This window comes from Xenopus tropicalis, chromosome 6 (genome assembly GCF_000004195.4).
Source record: "Xenopus tropicalis strain Nigerian chromosome 6, UCB_Xtro_10.0, whole genome shotgun sequence".
Lineage (NCBI taxonomy): Eukaryota > Metazoa > Chordata > Amphibia > Anura > Pipidae > Xenopus > Xenopus tropicalis.
The window spans coordinates 43,726,566-43,741,263 of record NC_030682.2 but is presented as its reverse complement, the minus strand read 5'-3'; the positions used below and the strand labels follow the sequence as shown (position 1 = coordinate 43,741,263).

The following is a 14,698-nucleotide window of genomic DNA, read 5'->3' as shown; positions in this document are numbered from 1 at the left end:
AAGGCTTGTAATTTGTAGAAACCCTCCATAAGAGCATGTGGCTCTCATTCACTTTAGTGTTGTAGAGGTGATATTTTATTAATTTTCATTTTGCGTTTTGGGGTAATTAAGTATGCTGCCCCAAAGCCATGGTTGCATTTGTGGTTATATACCGTTTGCTTCTAAATCATAATCATGTAAGGTACTGTAAGTGTGACCTGGTCTGTGCTTTGATTGGGTTTATTGCCTCCTCGCGTGCATTTGTGCTCATACTGCACACAAGACAGTGTGGCACCACTAAACAAGACACGTTGTGCTTTAGGCTTTCATAAAAATACTTTATGCAAGCTCTGCAAGTTTGTCTGAAGTCTAGGCGTTCACATGGTAAACCCCATTCCAGCCATCTACAAATAGAACAGGTCCTTCACATGCTGTGCATTTAATCCCAAGGGAGAGCACACTGACACGTCATACACATCCTCTCGGAAGTGGAACATAGGAAACATAATGTTATTTATATGCCTGCAGGACAGTTTCTGTAAATGTGGTCACAGAAGTATTTGACTCTTTAATGTTTTCTATATTATGATATTCCAGGGCAATATCACCTGGTCACTTCATATTGACAGACTATTATTAGCTATCCCAAAAGGAGAATGTTCCTGAATGTGTGGCTTCCATAACCCCTGACCCTACATCAATCCCTTTGTAAAGCCCCATTGGAATACCAAATAACCTAATGGCTTGCAGCCTACTGAGTGGCCTTTTAAACTATATATCTTGCTGGTCTTTTTTTCTGCTTGTTATAAGGAGATTAATGTATCAGCCATGCATGCAGCAACACCCTGATTGGAAAGAATCTTACTGTAACTTTAGATTAACCACATAGGGGTGTCTTATATGTTATGTCTTATATATTGCTTAATATGCTACTTATTGTTTTTATGCTCAGGGTAGGACTGGCCCGCCTGGTGTTCCTGGAATGCCTGGGCCTATAGGCCCTGCAGGACCAATGGGTCAGAAGGTAAGCAGTGCTTTCAGCTTAAATCATTTATCTGAAGCATTAAAGGTCTCTTTTACGAAATTAAAATTTTAATATTTGCATTTTATAAAATTTGCTCCTGTAATGGACATCATTTAACACACCCAGTTAGGCCTGAGTAGGAAAACAATGAGTTTCTGGTTGTTAAGGGTTCCATCGTGGAGACAAATTATGGAATTGTACTCACTGACTTGCTAGTGCTCTAGAGTTACTGTTGGGACGTAATGATACTTCAGTTTTTTTCATAATTTATTTGGTGAAATTTTTTGTTACTTGCCTGCAGGGAGAAAAGGGTGATTCAGCAATACTGGGAGTGCCGGGCTCCAGAGGACCAATGGGCCCTAAGGTTTGTTAAATCAGTTTCTCCGTTTACATGGCATCTTTTCTTGGCAGCCCCTGCTGTATTTCAGGCCAGCCCACAGCCATCAGACATTTTTATAGCTATTTGTTAAAGGCAGTCTGGCAATAAATCCATAGACCATCACAGGAATACTGCTGACTGCATATACTCTTGCAAACACAAAAAGTGGTTATAAACTTTCTGAGTTCTAGCAACTGCTATACTTTTGTTGTTTTAACTCTCTCTCCTTAACAAGATTTTCCTTCTTTTATTTTATCATGCCATGACTACCTTGTCCCCAGTTTTTGTCTGTCACTCTTGCAGCCTAATTTTTACCCATTTTTTACTTGCACAATTTTTCCAATTTTAAAATTTGCCACATATTTTATTTTAGGTCCTCTCCATTACCATACTCTCCAATTACACCCACTCTCTTTTTTAAATATTTTTTTCTTACTACCATCTAATATTTTATGCCAGCTTCTCCCTTATGCCAAATGATCCTCACCATTTTATCATCCACCATGTCCTTTCCTCCTTTGTCTTCCATATTTTTCCCCATTCCTCGCACTGTTGCTATTTTTCTATAAACTGTTTGTTAGGTGCAACATAGCAATACACTAGGCAAATATAAGTGTGTGTTAGTTGGAATGCCATTATATCTAATAATATTATATGATATGCATATTGAATATTGTCTAATAGCCCTTTTCTGCATGTTAATATCGTTATATAAGTACTAAATGCTTATCTAAAGGGACAATATCATCAAAATCAAAAGGTTTTAAGAAACATGCAAAGTGTTGCATAAGGGCTGTTGTACTAGAAGTGGTGTTTGCAAACAGAATACACTACCATTCTGAGACCATATAATGGTGCTACATGTGGAATATCTTATAAAAGAAATGTGGCCGAAAATTCTGTGACTTATTATCTAGCTTCCTATTACACATGTGAGCCACCAAAATACAGAGTGTATGGTAGGTTGGAAGCACTAAGACATTAACAGAGAAGACAGAATATACAATTTTAAACATCATTTTGTGATAGTGTCCCTTTAAATTAACCATTTGCTAGGATTTTCTTTTAACAGATAACAAAGTCATGGTTTTGATTTCATAGCTACATTGCCATTGTTAGATGCCATTCCATTGTCATGTCATTTTAGTTTCTCATCTTTGCCGCTGACATGTGGTATTATTGTTATAACAAAGCTCCCACAGATGCACAGTGGCAAAGCAAAGCCACATCTTTAGCTTTACCTAAATAAACATGGAATAGTGCCTATAACTAATGTGCTGGTAGGAAAGTCTTACAAAAAATTCTACTTGATTAAATATAATCTCTAATTATGTAATAATCAATAACATTTCCTTAATTAAAAAACCTAAAATTTCTTGTTTCTCCTATGTGAATATCAATTTTAATCTTACATAGTTAAGTTGGGTTGAAAAAAGTTCAACCAATGCAAATGAACCCAAGTGCACATATAGACACATAAAGATCTATCAATACATTCACATATAAAACTATATATACCAATGCCTTAAAGACATTAATAGAATCTGCCATCACATGATCACTTCTCAACCTCACTTCCTTCGCCATGAAAAACCACCTACACTGCTTCAAATGAAAGTTCTGTTCCTCTAATCTAACGGGGTGGTCTATGGTGCATTGGTCTTTTCTATGGGTAAAAGATCTCCTGCTATCTGTCTATAATGTGCTCTAATATAATTATTATGCCCTTGCATAACTGAACCACTACCACCTATACAGGGGGATCTCTAAATACTTTAAAAATAGTCGAGAAGCAGCCCTGTGTTCTGCAATGAGTGAAAACCATAAAAAGAGCATTTGCTTCCTTAAGACATTACTGTCTCCTGCCTAAGAGACAGCACATATGAGCTCATACTGTATATCTTAACCTTCTGCTCATTTATGTGACACCTTAGCTTCTGGCATCATCCATGGCCAATAGTACAGATTTCAAGATTTATGGCAATAAAAACACACACACACACACACATATTAATGGTATTTTAAAAAATGGTCTTTTAAATACAGAACCTTACATGTTATTTATAGTTTCTCCTGGTGCATAATTATACTGTTGTAAAGGGACAAGACTATCCAAACAGATTAATTTAGGGAAGCTTTTTCAGGCACAATGAATGAAGCCCACCCATTTGTTGGTGCCGTAATAGCTTTTAAAATGAGTACCCTAATATAATTGATAGCACAGATTGAATTTTAAACAGTAATTCAAATCTGCAACCTATACTAGTTCAGTAGTTTAAAGTTATTTATTCACTCCTAATTATTGGGGTGAAAGTCCATTGAGTTATGTTGATAAAAAAAATAGGATAATTAAACTCCTATTAGCAACATCAAGAAGATCGGTTAAGACAACTATGGTAAAATCTTTATATCAATGTATTTTGCATGTGAATGGCATCTAGTACATACAGCAATAGCTTTTGATGGTTTATTGCCTTCTTCCCATGCCATGGCATCAAAGATATTAAACACTACTTGAAATATTGTCCAAGTTGCAAATTTAGGTAATATGTCTGCCATTTCTTTAAGGGTTTTCCTGGCGCTAAAGGAGAAGAGGTTAGTGCTTGAGCCTATTAATTGCTAATCATAACCTGCTGCATTAAAGTAGAAAAGCTCCCCAGGGTGTATGTATGTATAACCAACCCTGCTTCAGAATAACTGTTGCTTCAACAGACATAATCTATAGAGCTTTTAGCTATTCAAAGCTCATCTGCCCTAAGCATCAAACATATTGCTTGTACATAACAATACTGAATTCATTTTCTACTCTCCAAATATTGATGTGTAGTTCTCAGCAAAGCAATCTATTCCAGGTTATAAAGCCAAAAAGTAATTTGGACACTTTTATACAATAAGTCTGAAAAATAATCTATTTGCCAACGAAAAATAAAGTAATATTCTAAAAAAGTGAACATGTAACCAGAACATGCAGTTTTTTTTCACTGCAGTACTCTAACAAACCAGTTCCTTATAGAGTAGTGGTACATTGACAAGCAGATATTGGCACTGGGTGTGGGAGACTAATCAGCTACCTGTCTCTGTTATGTAACAACACAAGTTGATGTGAATTACTCGTCTTTTTTTTTTCCCCTCAGTTTTAACTATTGGAAACATTAGTTTTAACTATCAATGACTGTTTCCATGCCCATATTCCTCTCTTATTCCTCTCATATTCATTTATCATGCCTTTTCATTAATCATATTTTTATACTGACATTTCATTAGACATATATATTTCTAAAACCTGGTATCAATAAAAGGAAACAATGGTTTATACATAGTTACATAGTTACATAGTTACATACATAGTTACATAGGGTTGAAAAAAGACCATTGTCCATCAAGTTCAACCCATCCGAGTAAACCCAGCACACAACCTATACTAACCAATCTATACACTCACATACATAAACTATATATATACAACCAGTAATACTAACTGTAGATATTAGTATCACAATAGCCTTGGATATTCTGCTTGTTCAAAAACTCATCCAGGCCCCTCTTAAAGGCATTAACAGAGTCTGCCATTACCACATCACTAGGAAGGGCATTCCACAGCCTCACTGCTCTCACCGTGAAAAACCACCTACGCTGCTTCAAATGGAAGCTCTGTTCCTCTAATCTATAGGGGTGACCTCTGGTGCGCTGATTGTTTTTATGGGAAAAAAGAACATCCCCCAACTGCCTATAATCCCCTCTAATGTACTTGTACAGAGTAATCATGTCCCCTCGCAAGCGCCTCTTTTCCAGAGAAAACAACCCCAACCTCGACAGTCTAACCTCATAGCTTAAATCTTCCATCCCCTTTACCAGTTTAGTTGCACGTCTCTGCACTCTCTCCAGCTCATTAATATCCTTCTTAAGGACTGGAGCCCAAAACTGCACCGCATACTCAAGGTGAGGCCTTACCAGGGACCTATAAAGCGGCAAAAATATGTCCTCATCCCTTGAGTCAATGCCCTTTTTTATACAAGACAGCACTTTATTTGCTGTAGTAGCTACAGAATGACACTGCCTGGAATTAGACAACTTATGATCTACAAAAACCCCTAGATCCTTCTCCATTAAGGATGCCCCCAACACACTACCATTCAGTAGATAGTTTGCGTTTATATTATTCCTACCAAAGTGCATAACTTTGCACTTGTCAACATTGAACCTCATTTTCCAGTTTGCTGCCCAGTTTTCCAATTTTGTCAAATCGCTCTGCAAAGCGGCAGCATCCTGCATGGAACTTATAGTTTTGCACAATTTAGTGTCATCAGCAAAAATAGAAACAGTACTCTCTATGCCCACCTCCAGGTCATTAATAAACAAGTTAAAAAGCAAAGGACCAAGGACTGACCCCTGCGGTACTCCACTAACCACACTGGCCCAATTAGAAAATGTTCCATTTACCACCACTCTTTGTACTCTATCCTTCAGCCAGTTTTCTATCCAATTACAAATATTATGTTCTAGGCCAATATTCCTCAATTTGATCATTAACCTTCTGTGAGGTACTGTATCAAACGCTTTAGCAAAATCTAAGTAGATGACATCAACTGCCATTCCAGCATCAAGGTTCCTGCTCACCTCCTCATAAAAGGCGACTAAATTAGTCTGGCAAGATCTGTTACGCATAAAACCATGCTGGCACAAACTAATAGTATTGTGAACTGCAATGTATTCAACTATCCTATCCCTTATTACCCCTTCCAGAAGCTTTCCTACTACTGATGTCAGACTAACAGGCCTATAGTTTTCAGGCTGAGAACGAGATCCCTTTTTAAATAACGGCACCACATTAGCAATCCGCCAGTCTCTCGGCACCATGCCAAACCTCAACGAATCCTGAAAAATTATGTGAAGAGGCTTGGCAATCACAGCGCTCAGCTCATTTAATACCCTGGGATGAATCCCATCCGGCCCTGGACCTTTGTTTACCTTTACATGTTCAAGTCTCTTTTGAATTTCCTCCTGAGTGACCCACGCGTCAGTAGCTAAATTACTAGCACTGGGCATATTAAAAGGGAAGCCTTCATTATATATATTTATATACCCTATTCTGTATCATAAGAAGGTGAATAATAAAAATCCTAACTGTACAGTTCTTTTTCATATAGAACTTGAAGGGGTTTCTCTTTTAAAGGGACACAGGGTGTTAAATGCAGAACTTGTTAATGAACTCCACACATGGATTCTATGGAACCCTGGAATAATCAGCATTGGACCTGGTGATAATTCCAGAGTTTCTAGCAGTTTGCACCCGTGAAAGCAAATGGCTTGCACCAAGGGAATCTGATGCTAATGCCATTAGTGACACTGCTAGGAAAACAGGCACTACTTTGTGCACATGATACGCAAAACAAGATGCTCATGTGTAAGTAGCTGTAGATGATACCTATCAGGTGGCCAATATTATGCTAGAATTCTGGGGAAAATTTTTGCCCATATGCTTTTGGCAAGTTAGTAGTGATAGAAGTGTTAAAAGTGTTAAAAGACCCACTGATAAATTGCCCCAAATGTGTCAGTATATTTAAGTACTTATTCTCAGTGTTGGAATGGGCTGCCACCTCAGGGTCCCTCATTCCAGTTGAGAACTCCTCAACTGCTGGTGCTTGTAGCACAATGTAATCCTTAATAGACCATCATTGTGTCCCTAATACCCATGACAATGCTTATATATGTATCAGCTCAACTAATTATATAACTATTTGCTCTTCCTAGGGAATGAAAGGAGATAACGGTGAAATGGGCCCCAAAGGTGAACGGGTATGTAGCACTCATTTACTGTACAGTAGTTACGTATTCCTATTAAGCTTTGTATTTTTTAAATGGAAATGTTCCTGTGCCAGAGCTCAGCTGCTGTAGAAACACATAGGGGCATATTTACTAATCCACGAATCCAAATCCCGAATGGGAAAAAATCGGATTGGAAACAAATATTTTGTGATTTTTTCGTCGCCGTTGCGACTTTTCCGCGAATTGTTGCGACTTTTTAGTCGCCGTTATGACTTTTTCGTGAATTGTCGAGACTTTTTTGTCGCCGTTACGACTTTTTCGCGAATTGTTGTGACTTTTTCGTATTGAGCGCTCGTAAACTGCGGGCAAACCTTTGCGACTTTGCATGATTTTGGAAGCCTCCCATAGGACTCAATGGCACTGTGCAGCTCCAACCTGGCCCAAGGAAAGTCACGATACTGAAGCTTGAATGAATCCGAAACTTTCGTACCCGGCGCGACAGTACGATTATTTCGCGACAATTCATGAAAAAGTCGCGGCAGCAACAAAAAAGTCGCGATCATAACGAAAAAAACGCATTTGGACGCTTTTCGTACGCTTTTCGGACGTTCGTGGATTAGTAAATGTGCCCCATAGTGCGCAGTCGCAGTGTTTTGTGCTTAGCCATTGTTATCTACAGTTCATGGAAAGATTTTGCAGAGTTGTATCCAACATTTACCAGGCTGTGGTGCCGATAGTCACCTGCCTTATTTGCACTGGAGGCTACCATTGCTGCAGGATTTTAAACATGATATAAAGATAGTATTTCATGGCTAGGCGAGATGTATTGATTTAAAAATGCTCTGTTTCAAAAATGTATCTGTCAACAAAAGGAGAAATCTGCTCAATTCTAAAAGCTGGCTAATAAACATTTTTCTTGTGGGTGATGCTGGGAGATCAATTTAATAAAGAGCAAAAGGTTTGCTACCTTGTCACATGGAAACAGCAGTGATGTGAACATGTTCTGGGAAATATTGTTACGGTGCTTAGCCTTTCCAGGAAGGCAGAGGCAATGTAAAAATGTCATTTATATAATAGCAGCAAATGATGCAGTAAAAATCTATCTGTAAAATCTCATCCATGCATTATTTTTATGAAATGCAAACTCCTTTATGAAATGTAAACTCCATAATGGTGTTTGTGAATTAAGTAATATTGACATGTAAGACATTTGTAACCGTCCAGTATCTTGTTATATATTTATAATTTTCATATGTTGTACTATGTCTCAACTGAGTTATCTCCAACTAGCGGCTCTTGAGCAACATGTTGCTCACCACCCCCATAGCTGGAGGGTGACTTTTTTGTTTGGGGAGACTAAAGACTCCCTGTATAATTATGCCACTTCATATTTCCTTTAATAAAGAGATACAGCTTGGATAACTTTAGTCTAGTTATAGAGAATACACTGACTTCAACTAAATCTTTCTGCTCATTCTGTGTTCATGTACCCATTCCCAAGACCAACAGGCCTTAGTTTATACAGCAAATGTTGGATAAGTACGTAACATAAATAGAGGGTTCTGTTGTAGATCTTAACTTGATTTCCTGAAGTCAATATTAACACTATTACCTGTGATATATTGTGATTGCACCACTAAGATACCCAGTGTATGGATTATGCATATATATTAAGGATTAATCAGTTCAGAAAGTAAATTTTCCATGTTTTTCAAAAAAACTCTGAAAATCTTTGGGTTGTATTTTTGGAGTCTGCCTTCTAAATACCCTATGGTCTAGTGCTGGGTGTATGTCAGGTTAGGGTGGGGCATAAGAACCAAAGTATTATCAGTGCAAAACGGGTAAGTGTTTGTATCTGGATTCTGTGTTTATTTGTATAACAGGGAGTATCTTGTTCAGTTAGGCAGTTCAGTTTTGTTAAAACTAATATTATGCTTGATGGTTTACAGAAGAAGTATCATCATTATCCATGTATGGTGCTTAGAAAATCTTGTCATAAACAGGCTCCACATAAAAAGGACCTGCACCAAGTGCAAAAAAGAAAAATCTGCTTGTTTTTTTGCATTGTGTCCTGACCAACAATTTGTTAATGAGACCCTGAGATAGGGTTACCAGATCACTTGAAAATTAAGGACAGTTCTTAAAAATGCATGTCGCAAGGCTTAAATTATATTGCAATCAGTTCAGCCCTGCTAGCTGGATTTTCCAGCAATCTGGTAACCCTACCCTGAGTCTTTATGAAGCTATGGTTGTATTGCTATTGATACTTTTTATTGCTTATCTCTTTATAGTGGCCCTCTCTTATTAATTTGCCATTCAGATGTCCAAACTGCTGATTCTTTGCTAGGTTAAGCAAGACCTTAGCAACCAAATAATCACTGTAATTTCAAAGAGAAGAGCTGCAGAAAAAACTGTAACGAAAAAAATAAAATAATAATTACATTTTTAAAGTCTCAGCTACTTGCAAACCATTTTATAATACCATTGTCTACATCATAATAAATGTTAATTTTATGGTAAACTAAGTCTTTATAGAGCAAGGTCATACTGGGAACACTGACCCCTACGACCATATTAGCACAGTGACCCTCATACTAGCACAGGGACTCCTTACTATACTTACTGGCATAGTGGGGGTCATTTATCAACATTGGGCAAATATACGCCTGAGCAGTAACCCATGGCAACTGTTATACAGTGTATACTCATACAGAAATAAAAAGTATGACCTTCAAACATACACTTAATGCATTCTCCAGTGACGAGTGCAACATGTAGTTAAAATATGTCAAAGCATTAATAGTACGGTACAGTTTGCGGCAGTGTAGTTAATTTAGCATGGATGTTGCAACTGGGATCAAAATTTACCTTGACAGCAGGTACAGTGGCAGTTGCTTAAGCGAGGAGGACTTGCCAGATACTATTTAGCGTTGGGCATTGTATTGTAATTCTGGCTCCACCACTAGACAAGCTTGGAAACTTGCCTGTGGGGACACTTACCCAGAGATACCCTATTGCAGGCAGTAAGTACAGGGCTCCCTTGCACCCACCAGCTTTTCGCTCTGCACCTCAACCCGGATTTTTAATTTAGTACGGAGTGTAGATCTTACCTGTGCCCTGGATGCAGTTCTCACACTATTTGTTGCCTTCCAGGACATTGTTAAATGACCTCCAAAATATTTTTCAGTGATTGGGGAAGAGGTTATGGAGGAATAAAAGACAAATATAACATGCATCATTACAGCAGCATATTTCAATTGCCAATAAATGACTTACTAGCTGTATAGTCTCCTTATGTCTTGTAATTCTCTTTTTTTTTCAGGGAATTATGGGCCTTCCGGGAATGCTGGGACAAAAAGTAAGTACTATTGCTTGATAATAGTAGCTAAATGTTCAAAATGTTTATGAAAGTACATATTACATTGAGTATGCAAGCACGCCAATTCAGTTAACAACACTCATATAGATCTAATAACAGGGGCCGCTCTGTTTTCAGTTAAAATGGGCTGCTTTGCTCTTAGGAGTCTGCTCTTCAGCTCTTCTAGTGCAGAGAGTGCAAGTGCTCTGGCGCTGACAAGGTTAGCACTAGAGGGGGGGGCAAGGGGAGATAGAATTGCTCCTGCCAATTCACAAACCTGGTAACCTAGTCATCATTAAATATATTAAAGACACTGCTGATGGTGCACTTGGCTAATGGGGTGCTTAGCTGCACATCACATGGGGAAAGAGATAGAAGTTCAGTGCAAGAGTGCTTTTGGTGGTGAGTGCTGGCTGTCTGGAACTCGCTATGCAGGCAAGTGATTTAGTGTTCCTGTCCAGCAGGCAGATATGGGCTAGCTGTGGAGGGAAGGAGACAGGGTGTATTTTGGGAGAGAAGGTTAAAAAATGAGGCACAAGAACAGAAATTAGGTGTAAAGAAGAAGAGATTGGACAGTGGTAGATTTGGAGAGGATAATTAATTAGCACTTGAAGAGATGGAGAAAAGAAGACACTGGGACAACATGGGAGAAGAGATAGTTTAACACATGGAAGACTGAAGAGAAGACATGCTGAATAGAAAATAGTGAGCAGGGCAGAGAAAAGAATAGCACATAAAAGAATCGAAAAATGAGAGATGGAAAAGAAGTAATGATTAGTATATAGGCAATGTTTAGAATGGCATATAGGGAAAGGATGAAAAAGGAGAGAATGGCACTTTGGTAAAGGAGGAGTTTTGGGGTCACATACAATTTCATTATCTGGGTCCCCCCATAAACACATGTGCCATGACCCTTGTGTGTGCAGGCACTGCTGATAGGCAGCGATGTTTTGAAAGGTTACCATTATCATATTACACAGAATCCCATTGCTATACACTCTCACAGCATGTTACTCCCAGCCTGCAGTTTATAGGCTTTTGGCAGGCTCCTGAGAATAGGCTACAGTATATTTCTATTAGTTATACTGTCATTCTTAATAATCCTTCTAAGTATAGCAGTGCTCATCAGGAGCAATGTTGTACTTTCTGAATAAAGATAGTAGTTATATTTTGAATTTCTTGTAGCTGAACCCTACAATAGAACATCACTAACAAAATCTAATTGAGTTTATAACCAGAAATAACATTGCATGCTTGTTGGCTTAGATAAAATAATCATTACAGAAGTAAAAAGTAAAAGCACAGAAGTAAAAATTTGAATTTTAAAACTGTCTAGATAAATAATTAAATAATGAACAGACCAAGATAAAAAAAAAATGGATGATCATTAAAAACATTCCCCAAGTTGTAAAGGGGGTTGTAGTAGAGACATAGCTTCCATTTACTGCTGCTGACTGCAATGTCATTAAAATACATGATTGAACAGTAATTTATATTGTTCTCTTCATTAGGGAGAGATGGGCCCAAAAGGAGAGCCTGGTGTTCCTGGAAACAGAGGGCCAACTGGACGACCGGGCAAACGAGGAAAACAGGTACAAACTAATTGGAGCAATTTAGCATCTCTGTTTTCTCCTCTATGTAATATTGGATTTGGGACTCTGTCATTTGTTGATCCAGTAATAAATATCAGAAAAGTCTATGTGTGCCTTTTTTTAACTGAATTCATTGGTTAGGCATGGCAAGCACTTGACATGTGATATTAATCTCTGTGGAGAATAGGAAAATGCACTTCTCATATAAATAGCAGATAATAGAATGGCAGATAAGTTTCATTCTAGTTTCAAAACTGCTGAAATTACCAAGATTGGGCTTTTTCACTAAAAGAGACCATATAGCGTTTGAAAATCATGTAGGAAATGATTAAATAATATATGATGCCTGATTTAAATATGGGCTAAAAAAAGGATTGTTCATTTTAAAAATTATACCAGCATTTGAAACTCCCATAAAATCACCCTGGTCTGTTACTGTTTATCCTATCCCAGAAGCATAGTAAGGTGTGGCTAGCCAATCACAGCTCTTCCTTCAAAACTAGAAAAAAATGCTTCTAAATGATGGGTATTGCCTGGTACCCTGCAGTGCCATCAGCTGCCCTGAACAGCCTGAGAAAGCAGCTGACAGGAAATGGAATTACTTGCTGTTGCTAAAAAGGCGTTTCCTAAACAGAGCAACAACAGTTTTCTTTCTTTCTGAGAAACTCCACTGACTGGATCACAGTCAAAACTTAAAAGTCTTTAAAAACTGGCCAGCAGATGGCACTGTTGGTATAAAACTATTAAATTAGCAGTAAGTATTTTGGCTAATATTGTGGAATTTTCTTGCGTATTGAATCCAGAACTTAACCTTGATACATGATGTCAAATGAAATGTTTAATTTATCATGGAAATTGAGTGTTGGTCCTTGATAATCTGTAATTCACTTTTTTAAATTAAGGGCAAGGGCATTAGAAAATAGTTTAAGGCTATTTTTCTTTGTGAGGACATTTTCTTAGGGGTTTAGTAGGGGCTGTTGTTTTAAGGCAATGAGTGTCATAAACTAATTGCATAAGTTAATTAAAGCATGGTGTTTTAGTTCCAAGAATGGTTTTAGTAAATGGTGGAAATGCAAGGGATGTCAAGGTCAAGGCTTTGTCTCAGGATTGAGAAGTGGTGGTGGATAACACGCTGTGCTGAGCAGAGTGTTCCTGAAGGTAAAATAATAATGGCAAATATCATCATCCAATGATCTCCTTCAAAACAAAGTATATTAAAGCAACTCTCTAGGCAGCTGCTCAGACAAGCATTCCTCAAGGTTAGTTTTTAGAACTGAAGTATTTATGTAAAGCAGATAGAATTTTGGTTGCTGTTTGTAATAAAATAATATAACTTTAAATTCCATTACAAGAGCTATGGTACGCTGCACTTGTCGTCACGTCATGGGAATAATGCCAGGCACGCCAGCTCTGAGATGTGTGATTTGTAGATGAGTATTTCTTCTTGCGGTTTGTGAGCTGAGTATGAAAGGCTGCTTATATGGACTGTAATAAATATCAGTACTGTGGGCTGGCACAGCCAGGAAATTGGCACAGTTGTATGGAAGAGTGAATGTAGGTAAAGGCTCAGCGTGTGTGACTATATTCTGTAAACATGACCATTAGCCTCCTGCTTACAGTTGAGTGTGTCCTGTGTTGTAAGTACAGCTAGGCTGGGGGCAAATTCAAAACCACTACCTGCATTACAAGTGATTGTGACCCAATACCCTGAATTACAGGAAGTCAATATCACTTTAAGGGAAGTTTCTATTTATAGAGATAGCAGCTCCCCCTGCAGATGATCTGGGAAGCTTGTCTCATCAGCCATATTCCTTAGCAATAGTGAATTAAGCATATTCTACAACTGACTTAACAGCAAAGTATTTTTTTCTGGCCATCTAACTGTATCTATCTCCAGAATGCGCATGAGCACAAAAACCTTGGAGCGCATTATTTAAAAACATATTCTTTGTTTTCCACCACATTATTGCGGGCACTCACTAAAAACCCAGTGCCACAACTTGCATGCTGTTTATCAGTGCAGACTCAAACTAGCAACAGCTTTGCAAGTTGTCCTGTCAGTTTTAATGACTAAAGTGCCTGTTTAAAGCAGAAGAAAATGTTAAAACCAAGTAAGCTTTATCAGAAAGGTTTATGTAAATACAACCATGAACACTCACAGTAATGCTGCTCTCAGTCCTCTGTCAAAGGAAACACATTTCCTTCCTTCTATACTGTACACATGTTCTTCAGTATCAGACTTCCTTCTTTCAGCTAAAACCTCCAGGGCACAGGCTTAAGCATGCTCAGCTAGCTTCTCTCCCCTCCCCTCTGCTGTAAACTGAGCCCAGACCACAGAGATGCAGGCAGAAAAGTGAAGTCAGACCAAGTTAAAATGGCAGCTGCTATTTTAAATAACACAGAGAGAGCTTCTAGGGCTGTTTACTCAGGAATGATAAAGCTTACTACAGAATAAATATAGCAATCTGGCCCTATTCTGGCTAATATATTGGTAATAAACTGCGTTCCTTCTCCTTTAAAGGGCTACTTCTGGCACCGGGCATGAAAAACAGGATTAGCATGTGATTCACTAAGAGCAGTGGCACGTGTAGGCACAACAC

The 14,698-nt window shown here is 38.1% G+C and overlaps 1 protein-coding gene across 2 annotated transcripts in view; it reads left to right on the top strand.

The window, feature by feature from the left end:
* Nucleotides 1-14,698, top strand: part of colq (collagen-like tail subunit (single strand of homotrimer) of asymmetric acetylcholinesterase) — a 55,264-nt gene that overhangs the window by 30,528 nt on the left and 10,038 nt on the right. The window contains exons 6-11 of one of the 2 annotated variants that reach the window (XM_004915390.4): nt 932-1,003; nt 1,305-1,367; nt 3,951-3,977; nt 7,134-7,178; nt 10,471-10,506; nt 12,018-12,098. In XM_004915390.4, coding sequence (XP_004915447.1) covers nt 932-1,003; nt 1,305-1,367; nt 3,951-3,977; nt 7,134-7,178; nt 10,471-10,506; nt 12,018-12,098 — 324 coding nt within the window. The remainder of the gene's footprint in view (nt 1-931; nt 1,004-1,304; nt 1,368-3,950; nt 3,978-7,133; nt 7,179-10,470; nt 10,507-12,017; nt 12,099-14,698) is intronic. The other variant, XM_002932727.5, reaches the window with a different exon arrangement.